The following is a 17,358-nucleotide window of genomic DNA, read 5'->3' as shown; positions in this document are numbered from 1 at the left end:
TGTTCGATGTGGAGCAATGGGCTTCCTGTCCTGAGACTGATGTGTAACATGGTTTGGAAAGGCATTCTGGGTTGATACGACTAACTTATGTATCTCTTATTAATTGTGATCGATTGGAAGTGATTCAGTTTCATTTCAGAGGATGAATCAGCTTGAGCCGGTACAGACTTCTTTCGAAGCCACTGGTTTATACTTTTCTTTCATTGAATATTCTCCTTTTTCCATACAATCGGCTAAACAAAAGACCTGCAACTGCATACAAATTAATAAAGCAGGTCAAAGAATATAAATGTATCTATTTTCAAAATATAGAGATAAACAGCTCAGGCACTCTTTCTTATTAAGTATTTAGACATGTTACATATACACTCTTGCTGCACCATTTTGAACATCTACATTTTTAGACCATGATAAATATCCACAACATGCTGTTGTTGGGAAAGAGCTCAAAACAACTTTCATAACTTTACCTGTTAAACCTGTTGGAGCACAAATGCAGATGAGTTATTGTATTAGTCATATATTCCCGTCATGTCATTCTCTCTATTATCCATTAAGAGGTGGTGTTGAGATGAAATATAATTAAAATATATTCAGCAGCACTGAATGTGGCATAAAGACAATTTTAACACCACATTTTCTTATATAAACATACTTACCTTTTAATCGCTGTGTAATAGTTTCACTATTGTATCAAAGTCATTGTAAATAAAAGACCTAAGGGAGAGAGAATTCTAAACTGTATTGTACATGCATACATATATATATATATATATATATATATATATATATATATAAATAATCTCAATAGTCGGTAGAAAAAAACAAGAGGTAACTTAATATGAAGTAAATATTTTCCAGATAATATTTTAATGTCTTTTGGATTTAATACAATGACAATGAAAATATAATAATTTTGATTTGGAAATCACTTGATAATATTAACATCTTAATATGACGCTTAATATTTTTCTCACGCTGATGCAGCACTTTACCTGCCCAGGCATAACTGTCCACTGTTCTCACCACTTCTTTTATCTATTCCAAATATAATTTCCATTGTAAGAGAATCATCAAAAGAATGCAAATTGTGAGGCACTTGCTGTTCACATGAATTAAAACATATTTGTTGTGCGATGCCCCACATTACACTGATGAAGACTTGTGTCTAACTCAAAGTGCAGACTTAGTCTGTCTTAAAATCCACTGCAGTGCTTTGTGTGAATGAGAGTTCAGCCCTCCTGAACACTGTTAACACTATATAGATCATTCCGTCGCTGTGTGGTGATTGGGATCTGCTGGCGCACATCAGCCAAATACTGCAGGTCTACAAGCAGAAAAGGAAGAGTATGTTTGCATTATGACCAACTGGCTCTACAGCTCACAATTTAAGTAAATGTAAAACACTGAAATATACCTATGTCAGCATAGACAACAGATTCCTCTGGTCCAGCTTTGACAATTACCTCCCCCCTGCATGGAAAGAGGGCACAGTTATCATATTTAGTAACCCATGCAAATGTATACATAACCTGTCATTAATGAGACAGAAAGCACTGACCAAGGGTTAACCACAGAGCTGTGACCCCAGGCCACATAGCTGGCGCTTTCATCTCTTGCTGGTGAAGCAGTGGCCACATATACCTGATTATCTACTGCCCTGTGAAAAGGACACAAACTGTCTTACAGCAGGCCTGGGGAACTGAATAGTTTAGTGACTCCAGGTGGTCTGGTATACTGACCTCCCCCTCTGCAGCAGCTCCCAGTGAGCTGGACCTGTGGTCATATTGAAGGCACCAGGATATACCAAAAGCTGGCAACCTACATAGACAGATACAAGAGGAAATAATTTCAAGTATGCCTACATCATTACATTTTAACAACATTTTACATTGTAATTCTCACCTTTCTTAGCATAGATGTGTGCAAGCTCTGCAAACCTGATGTCATAACATACTCCCACACCTACTTTACAAAATGCTGCAAAGAAATACATAAACTGTATGATTTCACATATGGAGAGAGCAAAAATAAAGGTAACATTGGGAATGCACCAATATTTATATTCTGGCCAATTCTGATATGGCAATAGTTATGCTCCTGTTATGGTTGATAATATAAAATATTGTTTTTATTTGTTTTTGCAGATTTTTACTAAATGTAAAAATAAAGAGAAATGTGCATGCATAAAAATGGCTAATATATACCCAACATTGATTCTGATTTAAAAAACTCTAATATTGGCCAATAAGCAATAATATACTGTATATTCCTTGATAACATGGACAAGATTTCTATAATACACACTCACGGGTTTCAAACATGGATAAACTGTTTCCTGGACTTAGTGTTTCAGACTCCTGAAACCGTATTTTCCCTGGTACATCAATATCAAAAAGATGAATCTGATAGGAAATGAAGATAAAAAAAAAAAAAGTATAAATGCATAAAAGAGTCATTTTTTTCTACATAAGTCAAACCGTTTACTCAAATGCTTGTTTATACATCCTAAAATATATTATGCACATTATACATATCTACACACAAGATTAGATCGGTAGGTCGGTAAGATTTTTAGTCTATTATCTGATCAAAAATACAGTAAAAACACTAATATGGAATATTAAATACTAAATATCATGAAAATGTCATTTATTTCTGTATTGGTAAAGCTGAATTTTCAGCATCATTACTCCAGTCTTCAGTGTCACATGATCCTTCAGAAATCATTCTAATATGCTGATGTGGAGCTCAAGAAACATTTCATATAATCATCATTGCTGATATCAGTTCTGCTTCTTAATATTTTTTGAAACTGTGATAAAAATGTTTTCAATATTCCCTGATAAACTGAAAGTCCAAAAGGACAGCACTTATTTGAAGTAGAAATCTTATGTAACAAAAAATGTCTTTACTGTTACTTACTTTCCTGTGTTTGACAAGCAGCTTTCCATCAGGTCCAAAAACTGAGCAGGTGTTATAGAGCTTTTCTCCATCCTTCTCAGGAATGGAACCTACAACAAAGACGGGACATGTGAGGGACATGGAAATGAATGGCATCAAACACACTAACATGCTGGTTTGTGTCTGAGGGTCTCACCGCCCACTAAATAGACTCCACAATCCCTGGCTGCCTCCGACAACACCCGTGTGGACTCTCCTGGGATCTTCTCAGCATACTCAGCAAAGAACCCGGTTCCATAAGGGGAGTTGAAGCACTCCTGCAAACAAACATATACAGGTGCATCTCAATAAATTAGAATGTCGAGTTTCACAATTTGAGTTGAATTACTGAAATAAATGAACTTTTCCACGACATTCTAATTTATTGAGATGCACCTGTAATGGATTATTAAATGCCATATTTTTTTTATAAACTAATATTAATATAGTAGTCATAACCCAAGATATAGAATGTAATACTCACAGGTAAGACTACAACTTTTGCACCTTGTCCTGCAGCCTCCTTCACAAGTTTTTGTGCTCTTCCCAAGTTGTCCGCCTTGATCTTTGACACACGTAACTGAACCACAGCCAGACTAAACTCTAGGGGGCAGAAGATCAATTGTTTAGTTATTAGCTGCTGCAGGATCAATGATTCACAACTCTTTCCACTTTTAACCAGCAGCCTCCTTTGCAGGTTTTTGTTTCGGAATTCTCTGCACTTTTGTTCTTCTGTCAAGTGAGGTGCAGTCAAAACAAAAACATTTTTTGTTTCATTGTAGTTTTGGGTGGTTTAAGTTAAATGAACAGTCAAAACATGATCTGTATGAACCACATCTGCAGTCAAACCGATGATAAATGATAAAATTATATCTGTTTTTAGGTTCAAACATTTCACACTTAATTAATCCACAGCTTGACAGTGTGAACTGCTCAATGCAAAGTGAAATCAAGCATGTTAATATGCTACGTTTAGATAATCACCAACTAAACTATATCAAATAACATGATCTGAACATTGTACCACTCTGAATATAAAAAATATACTCACTCGACATTGCCTTCAAATAAAAGATACCAGACATTGATATACTGCTTGGAACCATAGACTGTATGCTTGGAACACACACATTACAGTAATAGCAATGTAGGACAATCTCCGCCCACTAAAATACATTCAAAATAAAAGTCCTCGGTAGGAAGTCTTTTTCCTGTCATTTTACAAAGCATACATACTAAAATTTATTCTCAGCTTGCTTCTAATATAATACAATACATGGAGTTAAAATAAACGTGTATTTACAAAAATACAAAAACTAATACCGCACCTATCCTACCGGTGGCGCAGTTGAACAAACGCCCGTGTTAAACACAAGAGAGGAAGACGTATCAAAACATGCTGAGTTAGTTGTACAGTAAAATAATGTTTTCCTGTTGATTTCTCTCTAGGGTGCGCTAAACGTTTCTGCTAACGAAAACGTTGGATGTTGGACGCATGATTTGGACGTTGGTTAAATTGTTGTAACCAAAACCTGAGCAAATGAATCTCAACAAGATCAGTATCCTGACCAACCATGTGTTTTTGTGCAGATATGCATGGAGAAGATTATGTGCAGAACATGTCCTTGGTAGAAGGTACATGACTTTTGCGACATGTAAACCAATCAGATTTTTTCAATGTACCTCAAAATTAGTTGTTACCATGCTCCCATGTCCAAGACAAATTTTAAGAGCTGGGGTTGCAGTTCCAGTTCTGCCAGCAAGGACTTTGTCTTTGACAGCTTGCATGTTTAAGAACAAAAATCACAACACAGATAACAACAGACTAGAAGAAGAAGAAGAAGATGAAATTGATGAGGCAGAAATAGAGGAGCTGTTCCAGCAGCAGATCCCCACAGGTATCAGTGAAGAAGAACACAGGGTCTTCATTGTGCATCCTGATGTGAAATGGGGCAGCAGAAAGCAATATCTGACCACAGGTAAAATTATACACTGATTTTAATCATTGGATAAATGTGACATTTTACATAATACAAAGTTGTTCCTTTGACAGCGGCACTTCAGATGGAAGAAGCTGTGGGTCTGGTGAACACTTTGTATAACTGGAGTGTTGTAGATAAGATCATCCTCTCCACCAAGACACCAGAGAAGAGAAGAATTTTTGGCAAGGGAAACTTCCAGGCTCTTACAGGTATGTAGCTTGCTAGTTTTGAATAAATAGGTATTTTAGGCACAAATTGACATGTTTTCTCTGTTCTTTAATATTTCTAAGAGAAGATCAGAGCTACTCCTGGGGTCACAGCTGTTTTTGTGAACGTGGAATGTCTTTCACCTTCTTCGGAAGTGAGTATTCAGAGTATTATACTGTGATTGCATCAATTCACTTCAAAGGGTTTTAAAATGTGTGCACAAAAGACCATGTAAATCTATTTGGACTATCATGATTCATGAAGAATCTATATCATTTCTAAAAATAGTACTAGATTCACTGTGGCTATAGTATAATCATAAGAAGTTCTTCTTTGAATATAATCGTAATTAAAGTGTTAGTCATTTTTTTTCTAAGAAACATGCAATGTTACACTTGTGTTTCAGAAAGAATTGCAGGAAGCCTGGGGAGTAAAGGTTCTTGATAGATACTCACTTGTTCTTCATATTTTCCGCTGTAATGCTAGAACAAAAGAGGCCAAACTGCAAATCTCTTTGGCAGAGATTCCCTTGCTCAGGTAAATTATATAAGTTATATACTATTTTCATAATCTATATTGTTTCCTGATGAAATCAACAATTCTTTCCTAGCAAACACTCCAGTTCAAAAGTTTGAAGTTGATACTATTTTTAAAGAAGATTCTAATGCTCTCCATGACTGCATGTATTTTGTCATAAATATAGTAAATAAATAATTTTAAAAATATACCATTTAAAATAACTGTTTTATATTTTAATACATTTTAAAATGTAAATCGTGTGATGGAATAAAGCTGATTTTTCAGCAGCCACTACCCCAGTCTTCAACATTATAAATTACTTTATTGGTACTTTTGATCAATTTAATGCCTCCTTACCGAATGAAAATTTAAATTTCTTAAAAAATCAAATAAAATTCAAACTTTTAAATGGTAGTGTACTTTCCAACACAATAAAAGTTGATGTCCATGGTGAGTTTGTTCAATGTTGCTCGTATTAGTGTGATATTGCTTTTATATCTCAATAATAAATAACACCATTTAGTGTTAACACAGATTTACCAACATATTTTTGTTCTTTGAACACATAAGATCACGCCTGAGAAATGAAGTCGCTAACTTAGACCAGCAAGGTGGCGGCTCAAGGTACATTATGGGCTCAGGTAAGGACTAAAATGGGCTTGTCACACTTGAAACATTTAATCTAGGGTCGTTATTAAGCCCAAGGTTTATTATGTTTAACTGGAGTTCAAATATATTTACAGGTGAAACCCTGTTTGAAATGCAGCAGCGATTGTTGAAGGAGCGAGAGCTAAAGATTCGATCAGCCCTGGAGCGGCTTAGAAGGAAGAGGCACCTTCTGCGCTCCCAGCGCAAACACAGAGACTTTCCCATCGTCTCTGTCATGGGCTACACTAACTGTGGTGAGGTTTGGATAAATATTAACCTGTTAAACTATTGTATGAGATTGTAAGATACACATTAACAGTCTTTGTTTCTAAAGGTAAAACAACCCTGATTAAAGCACTGACTGGAGATGCTGGTCTCCAGCCTAGAGATCAGCTCTTTGCCACCCTGGATGTTACAGTACATGCAGGACAGCTGCCAAGTCACATGACTGTACTTTATGTTGACACCATTGGCTTCTTGTCCCAGCTCCCTCACCAGCTTATTGACTCTTTCTCTGCCACGCTGGAGGATGTAACACATTCTGTATGTACCCAAGAAAACAACACTAAAAAGCTTTTCATTTTTAGTAATGTTATAGAAATGTTTTAACACCCTCTCCTTTTGCAGGACCTCATAATTCATGTGAGAGACATCAGTCATCCAGAAACTGTGAATCAAAAGGTCAATGTACTGAATGTACTAAAGAATCTACAGATTCCAGAAAAACTATTGAACTCCATAATAGAGGTGCACAATAAGATTGACCTCATTGAAGGGTGAGACATCTTTTACCTGATTTGTGTAGCAATTTAATTTAGTAACGAATACTTTCAAACGCAACACGCCCAAACACCAATCACATTTTTATTTTAGAAAAATAAATGTTTTATACATGTTCCATAGATTTGAGGTCAGTGATCCTGAGGTTATTCCTATATCAGCTCTGAAACAGCATGGACTGGAGGTATTAAAAGAAAAGATTGAAGAAGCTGTTGTTAAGTATACCGGCAAACAAATAATGACCCTTAAAGTGCAGCTCAACAGCCCTCAGTTAGCGTAAGTTTTATGTAAAAAGTTTTAAGGGAATATATTATCTTATCCACAGACTTTTTAATTTGGTGCACTTTTCTCTTCACAGTTGGCTGTATAAGGAGGCGACGGTTCAGGCAGTAGATGATGTGGGAGACGACTGCACCGCCAATGTCAAGGTCATCATTAGCCAAGCTGCATATGGCCGCTACAGGAAGCTATTTCAGGTCACCTAGTAACAGATGGCCCGTTTTACAGCCATCATCCAAAGTAATTCCCACACTGTGCAATAATGATGTTTAAATATTTATTTGCTTTATAAATAGTGTAGTTCAAATATCTCAAAACCAATATTTGAATACAATAAAAATCAGACATTAAGAAACTAAGTCGATTTGTGCTAATATATGAACAATATTGGTAGAAAATACATGTCTGTCAAAAAATTTGTAAGCTTTAACTCTCAAAGCTTGATACAAATTTTTAAAAGGCTGCTTAATTCATCAAGCAGAATTATACAGTAAAAGGCACATGTAAACATACTAAGGATTGAATATTGCACATTGTCTCATTTAGGCATTAGTCTGAATACACTTTAGATCACTAGAAAACACGCTAAGTTTGTAAACCTTGGGTTGTGACCAAAATGATTCCTTAAACAATGCCTTCACATGTAACAAAGACTTCACATATAAGCCCATTTTACTTCAACAGCTCCTTAAAGCAGTTTTTTGTTGAGAGCAATAACAAGCGAACAAAATGGTACAGGACCAATGAAGTCGCCTGCTATTATGTTTAGACATGTGGGTTCAGCTCCTGGTTTCTGATCTCCTAGCCATTTCTTCACGTGGTTCCAGTTCTCCATGGTCAGAGTTCGGAGAGACACCCGAGGATGTGAGGCGATGAAGCATCGATCTGTCGTTAAATTCAGGCCTGCTACAAAAAAACCCTCTGTGAAATAGAAATATGCTGATCAGAGACCAGAGGTATTTTTTTCCTTTCAGGTATAACCAAACAAAAGCTTTTCTCACCAGGTCGACCAAGTCGTTTCTGGCATTCGAGGTAGTAGATCAGCTCTTCTGCATTAGGCTTATTGGCCCAAAGGTATGGGATAGCAGGCCACAACTCCTTATGGCGTGATGCTGACTGGTCGTCATATGACAGCACAACTTGATAGCCTGATGTCCACAGACTCCGCAAGGTCAATAGGGCCTCCTTTAAGAATGTGTATAATACAAAACAGTAACAGATTTCAAGCCTGTTGCAGTTTCAAATGTTAGCAGAAACTTCATAATGTTTTTATATATGTACTGCCAGTCAAAAACTGGTATAATTAAATGTGTTTCTTATGTTCACCAAGGCTGCATTTAGTTGAACACAAACACTGTAAAAACAGTAATATTGTGAAATATTATTACAATTTAAAATATCTATTTTAATATATTTTAAAGATAAAGCTGAATTTTCAGCAGCCATTACTCCAGCGTCACACAATCCTTCTTATATGCTGATTTGATGCTCAGTTATTAATAGTTGTTCTTATTATTGTTAGTGTTGAAAATAGTTTTTGCTTCTTAATATTTTTGTATAAAAGGCAATACATTTTTTTTTTTCAGGATTCCGCATCTATTTGAAATATTTTGTAACATAAATGTCTTTACTGTAGCTTTTGATCAATTTAATGTGTCCTTGCTACATAAAAGTTTTCTTTTTTAATCTTGGTTTTTACAAAAATATAAAGCAGCACAATTGTTTTCAACACTGGTAAAAACAAGAAAGCACCAAATCGGCATATTAGAATGATTTCTGAAGGATCATGTGACACTGAAGACTGGAGTAATGATGCTGAAAATTCAGCTTTACCAATACAGGAATAAATTACATTTTTTAAATATATTAAAGTAGAAAACAGTTCTTGGTGACTTTCAAAAACATAAATAAATAGGTAACTTTTGACAGGTGGTGTATTAACTTGCTATCATAATGCTATTAAGGAAAAAGATTTATTAATTTATGTTTAAAAATTCCAAATGGTTTCTCACGTCGCGAGGGCACAGTTTAGAGCTAAAGATTTTCTTCAGAGAATAGATGAATTCCTCATGCATTTTATAATTCAGCCCTTCGAAATGTCTACAAGCTAGAATGATGATTTCTTTGGGATGTGATTCAAGCCATGAAGCAACAGTCTGTAGAGTTTCCTACAAAACAAAACATGTTTAGAAAGCAGAAAATGCACAAACTTAAATATCTAATTCATCTCAACACTCATCTATATACTTACAACGACCATTGCATGTGTGTAAATGACATGAGTGAAGTAAAGCTCATTGGAAGAATCATACTGTTTGTGGGCAATTCGAAGATCAAAGTATCGAATGCCTGCTGTAAGTTGCTCCACAATGTTTTGCACCTGTTTGCAACAGAGTAAGGGGCTTTGATATGATACAAATACATTTCTCATGTAAAAATGCATTAATTTGTACAAGACATAAACTGACTCTATGAGCGCTATGGGATAGACATTTGTTCTGTCTCTGCTATGAAATATTAAGCTTTGTAAGCAGTCAAAATAACCATTAAAGGGTTAGTTCACCCAAAAATGAAAATTCTATCATTAATTACTCACCCTCATGTCGTTTCAAACCCGTAAGACCTTCATTCATATTCGGAACACAAATTAAGATGTTTTTGATGGAATCTGAGAGCTATCTGACCCTGCATAGACGCAACGCAACTGAAATGTTCCCAAGTCCAGAAACGTAGCAAGGAGATCTGTAAAATAATCCATGTAACATCAGGGGTTCAACCGTAATTATACGAAGCTACGAGAATACTCGAGCGGATATTCTCCAAAATGGCATGAGGGTGAGGGTGAATTTTAATTTTTGGGTGAACTAACCCTTTAAGTGAAGTATATGCCTGCCTGAGTAGTAGCCCATCTGCGAATAGCTGGCCGGGTGAAACAGCAGAAAACTCCATCCAGTAACCTAAATGTGTCTGACTCCGATCGGAGCAGTGGAGAAGTGATGTCCAGACAGTAGCTCATTGCATCATGGCTACCTGAAAACAAATGAGGGTTCATTAATTGTCTGCATTGATAAGGATGTTTCACATACAAAACACGTTCTATGCAATAATATGATAAATAAATCGTAAAATATACAATTACATAAATAATATCATTTAATAAATACATTTATTAGTTTTCATTTCAACAAAAAAAAAAAAAAAATGTAATTGAAACTTTCCTTGTGTTCCACAGGGGAGGCTCATTTCCGCCACTAACTAAATAAATGAATACATAAATGAATTCATTCATTCGAGCGGGAAAAAGTCAGAATTGTGAGATAAAAAGTTGTAATGTAATGTAAGTGTAAGTTGTAATGTAAACAAGAAATCCGAGGGGAAAAAAATAATTGCGAGATGTAAACTCATAATTAAGAATTCACAATTGTAAGATGTAATGTAGAATTCTGAGAACAAAAGTCAAAAGCGAGTTTATAACTAAATTATTTTTTTTAAATCGCAGTTGCTGCGTGGCGGAAAGCTTCCATAGGGGCTCACCTGGTATTGAGAGATGTGTTAAAGGGACATCCCACAGTTTCTCTGGCAAACATGACATCCAGTCCTCACGATTAATGTCATCCTTCTTAATGTGAGCCATCAGTTTACTGGATCATATAAAAGCAGTAGCTCTTTACAAATGAATCCAAATGGCTGGAAAACAAAATGAGTTGATCAGCTGAAACGGTCCGCGTTTGAGCGAAAACAGCAGATAACACATCATCGATAATACGGCTCAAAGCCCAACTCTTTGTAAAGGTGACCACACAACCTCAGCGGTTAGTGAACTCCATGTTTTACGAAATTAAAAGGATTTTAGAAGTGTTACGATCATTCTTGCACATGAATCATGAATGTCTATTGACGTGTCAGCTCGGCATTTCCTTGTTCCCTGCTGCTTCAGTCTGTCACGCTTTACAGCTGATTGCAGAACAGAGTTAAACCGCCCCAAAACAGATCTAACTTGATCACAGGTCATTCCTGTTATGCAGTACGTCTTTATTTCCCCATCATATAAGACTTCATATTTTGGATAAATACTACTTTCACAAAATATAAACATTTGATGTTAATTTTGTTTTATAACATTAGGCTGTTATTAGAATATTACCATTAATTTTCCTTTCTCTAATCAAAATAACAGCTAGTGGTAATATTATGTTAAAAGCAATTAAAAAAAAAAATCAAGTTTGATCAGAGCATATGTAGGAAAGACAGATATTCCCTTTAAAAATATGGCAACACAATATTCATGTTATTTGTGCTGTTGTGTATGTGCTGTACATGTGGAAGAATTGACAATAAAGCAGACTTGACTTGACTTGACTTGACTTATTTACTTGCAAGTTGCCATGGTTTAGTAATCTGGTGACCTTTCATCATTTTATCATCTTTGAGGTAGAAAAGACACAAAACTCCATTATCAAAGGTTAACTTTGACTAAAGTCTTTCAGCACGCTCCATAATCAATGAAACAAGCAGTGAAATGCTGCTTTCCATGTCAGCTAATTCTTGCTTTTGTTTGTGTGCTAGAGAAGACTTCATTTTTAATAACTCAAACAATTCTTTAAATATTGTTTGATGTTTTATTTATTGGAAATCTTCAGATATTAAATATGAGTATTTGATATGCAATTCAACTGTTGATATTTGTGTTAGTATAAGCATATTTGTTTGTGATGCAAACTGATATCTTGATTAAACTGGCTTAAACTGCATGCTACTATGGCAGAGAACATGTGCAACCACAGAAATATTCCAGTGTCTTTTCATGCTTTTGATTGTGCACCATGCAGACATGTATTTATTGGAATCATATTTCCATAGCCATTCCACAGAGAATGAACAATCCTGAGTGTTTGATAATCTTTATGTTTACAGGCTTGCATTGAGTAGACTTTAGCAATTCTCATGCAAACTCTGATGCTCACAGGGAACTTATTGTGTCCTGTAATGTGCTTGTGTCTGGAGTAGTACTGTAGATAAAGTTGTTGTAACCTGGACCTTGATAATGACATCCATTTGGAACCAGGTTCTTAAAAATTATCGACATTTTTGCAAAATCAGAGGTATATAGCAGAGACTGCATAAATAAGCTTAAGACAATAAGTTAAAGTCATAAAAGTCAGTGCATTACAATATTCTATCAATAACTCAAAATGATCCATCATCCTCAGGGTGCTTGCTTACACACTAGAAACCGCTCTGTCGGAGCATTTGGCGGACAGGAAAGTGCCAGTGATCCATTTTGAGGGTATGGTAAGTACTTTTGGTTGCATGATGGCGCATTGGTTTCACAAACCCTTGTGTATTTCCTCTACGTCCTTGCAGTGCACCATCATACCTACTGAAATGAATGGAGCTGACGCAGCATAAACTCTAGTGTGTAAGCACCCTTACAAAAAGTGCAAAGTTGACTAGTATAAAAAACCATCACAAGAACAAGAAACACTTCTTTCTTCTAATGTTAAAGACATTGTGCAGCTAATAGAGGCTCTGGTATTATGGTCCTCTTGAGAAGATTTTCATTCAGTGCAATGACGGTTGGTATGAACCGGCTCTCTGTCACAAAGTCCCCGGCTATGATGTTGAGGGAGCCAGTGTTAGAGCCAGGCTTCTGTTGCTTGATCCAGCTAAGTAACGTGGGATATGTAGACATCACCATATCCTTCAGGGATTCTGTGGGATGGGAGCATATGTACTTCAGATCTTCAGTAAGATTGATTCCAGTCACAAAGAAGCCGCCTGTGGAAAATGATGCACATGAGAACTGATGTTTAATTTAACTTACCCAAGAATAAATAAAAAAATAAATGTTTAATGTTACAGGAAACTTTTTCACTTTTCCAAGTGAAATTTTTCACATTTTTCACTTTAATCAAGAGAATAATTCATAAAATTAAATATAAAAAAATGAATAAAATATATTTTAAAAATTAATGGCATATTAATGATTACCCGGTCGGCCATATTGTTTCCTACGTTCAAATTCCTCGATCAGCGCTTCAGCCTTGCACTTGTTTGCCCACCAATAAGGTATCTGGAACCACAATTCTCTGTGGCAGTTGGCAATATTGTGCTCGTATGAAACGATAACTTGATGACCCTGGCTCCATAATTTCCGTAGTGTCACACACTCCTGTCAGAAAAATCAGAAGTATATTTTTATGATTTTTCATAATTTATTTGAATCAACATAGTAATGTATTGGAAATATATTGTTACTGATGCCACTTCTCATCATGTTTCTAAAATTAAATAATACAAAACTGATGCGTACCATTTTGGGGCACAGTTTGGAATCAAAAACACTCTTTATAGTTGAGACGAGCAGTGTGTGAAGCTCTTGACTAAGACCCAGGAAGTGGCTAAATGAGAGTATGACTACTTCCTGTGGATGAACATCCAACCACTCTCTGATCTCTTTTAATACCATCTGAAATAACACAAGAAATTGGTTCGATTCAATGAAAAAGCATTTGTTTATATTCTTCAAACATCAAACTCAACATATTAGAACCACTGCACTTATCAAATTACACAACAAATAGACAAGATGGGAAATGCTGTGCTAAGACTTTTAAATGTTTTCATCAATTTGTGTAGTCAGTTGTCTTACCTCCACAGTTATAGTGGTATAAACACCATGGTAGAAGTAGAGATCATTTGAGCTGTCATTAGGCCGATGTGCTATCCTCAGGTCACAGTATCGCACTCCAGAATCCAACTGCTCCCTAATGCTAGACTCCTATGGTAAATAATGTAAAGCACAATCATTAACAATGCAGGTGCAGTAAAGATAGTGCTGAACAGCTAGCTGTTACAAACAGCGTCAGTGAAACCACTGAAAGTGAAATAACCATTTCTGTAAAAACACAATGCTCTATCTCACCTACAGATTTGGGACAATGTGCTCATCCATCAGTGTTACTTTTGTCATAACTATCCATAACTAATTGTGCTTTCAGAGTTTTCACTGTAGCAAAGCCATGAGTGTTTGATTGATTTGCTCAGGACAGCAGACGGCAATTTATTCCCCCTCGTGCTGATAGATTTCAGAGACTCATGCTCTAAGGGAATCTGCTGATGCATGCTGACATAAAATGGTCTATAACCTCATGAAGTATTTGATACCATAACCAGCATAATTGCAGTTTACGTACATGTTTAGCCATTCAAATATGAAAAAGTCAGCACTTCTGGATATAAAGAATTTAATCATGCATTTTCTGATATAGCATTAGTGATTTTGTGTTTCACTATATGAAGGACAAGGCTTTCAATGAACTCCGATGGTTTACAATAACTGTAACTGAAAATGTGAATTGTGCAACCATTGTCCAAAATGATTCCAAGTAATCCAATTGAAAATGCAAGAACATATATGAAAAAACATGTAATGGTGATTATTATATTCATTTTACTGAAATAAAAAAAGCCTTATCCGAAAAATGGGTCAGTGACGACAATCTGCGACAACATACAGTACCTGTGTTATTGCCCACTTGTATACAAATGGCCTTATGATGGGCTTCATGTATTTGTCCAGCTTTTGCAACATATCCGGTTGAGTGAGATCCACTGGAGACCGGTCATTCTTATCCAGACAGTAGGTTATGGCATTATGGCTCCCTACAAACCCATTAAGACAATGACACAATGACTGTGAGCACTATAATATAGATAAGATAATATAGGCAGACTGTAAAAAAAAAAGAAAAAAGGAAGAAACTGTGTTCACTCTAATCAGTTAATAGTGGCACCCTCCTAATATAACAATATTCACATTTTCAATTCAAAATTGTGGATTAATATTACATTTAAGCCATAAAAAGAATTGTGGGTACTCATTGAAAACTCATTTTTTTAAAACACATAAATAAGACAAAGTCCCACTAAAATTTTAATTTTCAGTACTCAAACATGCCAAACAAGAAAAAGCAGTTTGCATGCAATTAGTGAATGTATAAATTAAAATGTGAGGTTAAATACCTGGAATGGTCATGTAACAGAGAGGGGTATCCCACAGTGCACTGGGTAGATGGGCCATCCAGTCGTCCATGGGAAGCTCACTTAATGACAGTTGGCTGATCTCTGATGTCATCTTGGATTTCTGTCAAAATGTAAAAGGTGAGCGAATGCATATGTAATGTATATCATTCAAGTTCAACTTGATAATTTGATAAACATCCAAAATATACAGAAAAGACACCAGCCTTTGGATAAGGCTTAACCAGAGAGCCTTCCTAGGTCAAGCAGCTTCATCAAAAGACCATGTTGCTGGTCAACACCATGGCTATGCTGGTCCATCATCTAGATTCTAGACCAACACCAAACCAGCATGGAAATTCATCGTGGTTTATTTAACAGGGAAAAGACTAGTGTCTATGCAAATATAGGATTTCATTCAAATGAAATGAATTGAAATGCACACTGTCATGAGTTATAAAATATCAGGAATTACCAGGCTTTAAATTTGGGTTCTTAGTCCAGGAAGAATATTTCAGCAAAGATGTTAAACTATTTTAATCCGGTACATTTGCCACGTGAGTACAGGTTAAACCGGCTTCAACAGACTCTGATGCTGAAGGACTCGGATGCTGAAAAGAAACGAGACATCCGTCCCCTTCAATGATTCCCAAAGCTCCATGGTGGTCGTGTAAAAACGAGATGGATGTTACGCGGTGCTGAACTTGTCATTGGCGGCACAAGCTTGAAACGGGCTGGGTATCCACAACAAAATCCCGCGTTGATAAACGAAATAGTCCGGAAGAAACTCTCTCTTTTCGGTGTAATGATGAGATTAAACTTGTTTCAGACTTTCCCTTTCATTTCCATAATCAAACGAATCAACGTATTACTGGACGTTTAAAAAAATCGTCTTTTGGAGCGATATTATAGAAAATAAATGGTGATAGAAACCGTGCACTTGTACGCAGCATTCTCCACCCGGTCAGTCTGACAGTTTTAGAAACGTACTACGGTGAATGCTTGAGTCATTAATATTAATGACGTAACGAGACGCTCTCCCCGTAGGGCGAAATGATTGGCTGAAAGGCAGACGTTGGAGCGACAACTTGGCTCATGAATATTAATTAGAAGAATTGGCTGGTCGAATGGAAGCGTCGTCGCCTTGCCTAATTAATATTCATAAACCTTCCCCATAGTAGGGTTCGAACGACGGAGGGGTTTAATTTTTAGGCAGATGCTAGTATACTTTATGACGAGACAATTGTCCACGCAATGAATTACTGTCAATACATTTTTCGCCTTTCGTTAATACAGGATACATTTGGTTGGGCAAGTTACTTTCCTCTATTGTTTTCTTTAGTGATGCAGCTCCTCTCTGCTGCTGTGAGGGAGGCAGAATGCTAAACTGCTGACCTCAGTATTAGAGAAACAAGAGTTTCGCGATGACACGGGACCTTTCTCTAATACCACAACATTACAGTACACAGAAGATACGTCTCTTTAACACTTTAATGCCGATTAATCTGAACAGTTACAGACCCATGAACCCCCCCCCCAAAAAAAAAAACGAAAGAAAGAAAAAAATAAAATATAGAAGTAATGGAACCTAGGCCTATTCATTCCAGCTGTGCAGTGCTATTGTTTTCAGTTTGACAAAGCCAACTTAATCCAGTTCACTATGGTGCAGTGAGTCGGTGACTCTAGCTGACCTTCCTTTTACTTCACTGGAATTCTATAAGACCAGCATGGAGTGGCTTCAAGGGCTTCTTTGTCATGTATTATGTCACAAAGGCCTTTTTAAAGACAAAGTTTGAAAAACAGGACAATATAGTACTTCGGCCATAGCACAATAGTGCTTTCGCACATTATGCAAATTGTCAAACAGTGATAAGAATAGTCCAATGTGCCTTACAATAAAGGAGGCATATTATGCCCCTTTTTACAATATGTAATATAAGTCTCTGGTGTCCCCAGAATGTGTCTGTGAAGTTTCAGC

General features: G+C 36.2%; 4 protein-coding genes across 4 annotated transcripts; 1 reads left to right on the top strand and 3 right to left on the bottom strand.

Annotated features, from left to right (window-relative positions):
- Window positions 1-890: 890 nt before the first annotated feature.
- Window positions 891-4,099, bottom strand: LOC107673472 (omega-amidase NIT2-like). The gene is made up of 10 exons (XM_016467068.1): window positions 3,995-4,099; window positions 3,428-3,546; window positions 3,101-3,221; window positions 2,926-3,014; window positions 2,312-2,405; window positions 1,906-1,980; window positions 1,743-1,821; window positions 1,562-1,660; window positions 1,418-1,473; window positions 891-1,327 (listed from the first exon to the last, which is right to left on the bottom strand). Exons 1-10 carry the CDS (start codon window positions 4,047-4,049, stop codon window positions 1,233-1,235), a joined length of 882 nt encoding a protein of 293 aa, XP_016322554.1. The 5' UTR covers window positions 4,050-4,099; the 3' UTR covers window positions 891-1,232.
- A 203-nt stretch (window positions 4,100-4,302) lies between these two features.
- Window positions 4,303-7,717, top strand: LOC107673610 (putative GTP-binding protein 6). The gene is made up of 10 exons (XM_016467261.1): window positions 4,303-4,922; window positions 4,997-5,134; window positions 5,216-5,286; window positions 5,539-5,669; window positions 6,222-6,292; window positions 6,395-6,553; window positions 6,634-6,842; window positions 6,927-7,075; window positions 7,203-7,355; window positions 7,438-7,717. The coding sequence occupies exons 1-10, from the start codon at window positions 4,484-4,486 to the stop codon at window positions 7,562-7,564; spliced, it is 1,647 nt and encodes a 548-aa protein (XP_016322747.1). The 5' UTR covers window positions 4,303-4,483; the 3' UTR covers window positions 7,565-7,717.
- A 68-nt stretch (window positions 7,718-7,785) lies between these two features.
- Window positions 7,786-11,338, bottom strand: LOC107673611 (PI-PLC X domain-containing protein 1-like). Its single transcript, XM_016467262.1, has 6 exons — window positions 10,893-11,338; window positions 10,252-10,388; window positions 9,610-9,738; window positions 9,371-9,526; window positions 8,360-8,543; window positions 7,786-8,279 (listed from the first exon to the last, which is right to left on the bottom strand). The coding sequence occupies exons 1-6, from the start codon at window positions 10,990-10,992 to the stop codon at window positions 8,047-8,049; spliced, it is 939 nt and encodes a 312-aa protein (XP_016322748.1). The 5' UTR covers window positions 10,993-11,338; the 3' UTR covers window positions 7,786-8,046.
- Window positions 11,339-11,936: 598 nt separating this feature from the next.
- LOC107673474 (PI-PLC X domain-containing protein 1-like) lies at window positions 11,937-16,333 on the bottom strand. Its single transcript, XM_016467070.1, has 7 exons — window positions 15,856-16,333; window positions 15,384-15,504; window positions 14,881-15,023; window positions 14,011-14,139; window positions 13,672-13,827; window positions 13,350-13,530; window positions 11,937-13,136 (listed from the first exon to the last, which is right to left on the bottom strand). The coding sequence occupies exons 2-7, from the start codon at window positions 15,493-15,495 to the stop codon at window positions 12,859-12,861; spliced, it is 999 nt and encodes a 332-aa protein (XP_016322556.1). The 5' UTR covers window positions 15,496-15,504; window positions 15,856-16,333; the 3' UTR covers window positions 11,937-12,858.
- Window positions 16,334-17,358: the final 1,025 nt, after the last annotated feature.

This window comes from Sinocyclocheilus anshuiensis, unplaced genomic scaffold (assembly GCF_001515605.1).
Source record: "Sinocyclocheilus anshuiensis isolate Anshui unplaced genomic scaffold, SAMN03320099.WGS_v1.1 scaffold44, whole genome shotgun sequence".
Lineage (NCBI taxonomy): Eukaryota > Metazoa > Chordata > Actinopteri > Cypriniformes > Cyprinidae > Sinocyclocheilus > Sinocyclocheilus anshuiensis.
This window is presented reverse-complemented; position numbering and strand designations above follow the sequence as displayed.

Bases quoted from the DNA above. Each gene is read 5' to 3' on its own strand.
- LOC107673472 (XM_016467068.1), bottom strand. From the start codon at position 4,049: ATGGTTCCAAGCAGTATATCAATGTCTGGTATCTTTTATTTGAAGGCA. The intron at 1,822-1,905 runs GTGAGAATTACA...CTGTCTATGTAG, and splicing joins ACACATCTATGCTAAGAAAG to GTTGCCAGCTTTTGGTATAT. The intron at 1,661-1,742 runs GTCAGTATACCA...TCCTTTTCACAG, and splicing joins GAGCTGCTGCAGAGGGGGAG to GGCAGTAGATAATCAGGTAT.
- LOC107673610 (XM_016467261.1), top strand. From the start codon at position 4,484: ATGAATCTCAACAAGATCAGTATCCTGACCAACCATGTGTTTTTGTGC. The intron at 5,135-5,215 runs GTATGTAGCTTG...AATATTTCTAAG, and splicing joins AAACTTCCAGGCTCTTACAG to AGAAGATCAGAGCTACTCCT. The intron at 6,293-6,394 runs GTAAGGACTAAA...ATATATTTACAG, and splicing joins AAGGTACATTATGGGCTCAG to GTGAAACCCTGTTTGAAATG.
- LOC107673611 (XM_016467262.1), bottom strand. From the start codon at position 10,992: ATGGCTCACATTAAGAAGGATGACATTAATCGTGAGGACTGGATGTCA. The intron at 10,389-10,892 runs GTGAGCCCCTAT...ATTTGTTTTCAG, and splicing joins AACACATCTCTCAATACCAG to GTAGCCATGATGCAATGAGC. The intron at 9,527-9,609 runs GTAAGTATATAG...TTTGTTTTGTAG, and splicing joins ACACACATGCAATGGTCGTT to GAAACTCTACAGACTGTTGC.
- LOC107673474 (XM_016467070.1), bottom strand. From the start codon at position 15,495: ATGACATCAGAGATCAGCCAACTGTCATTAAGTGAGCTTCCCATGGAC. The intron at 13,828-14,010 runs GTAAGACAACTG...GTGTTATTTCAG, and splicing joins ATACCACTATAACTGTGGAG to ATGGTATTAAAAGAGATCAG. The intron at 13,137-13,349 runs GTAATCATTAAT...CATTTTCCACAG, and splicing joins GAAACAATATGGCCGACCGG to GCGGCTTCTTTGTGACTGGA.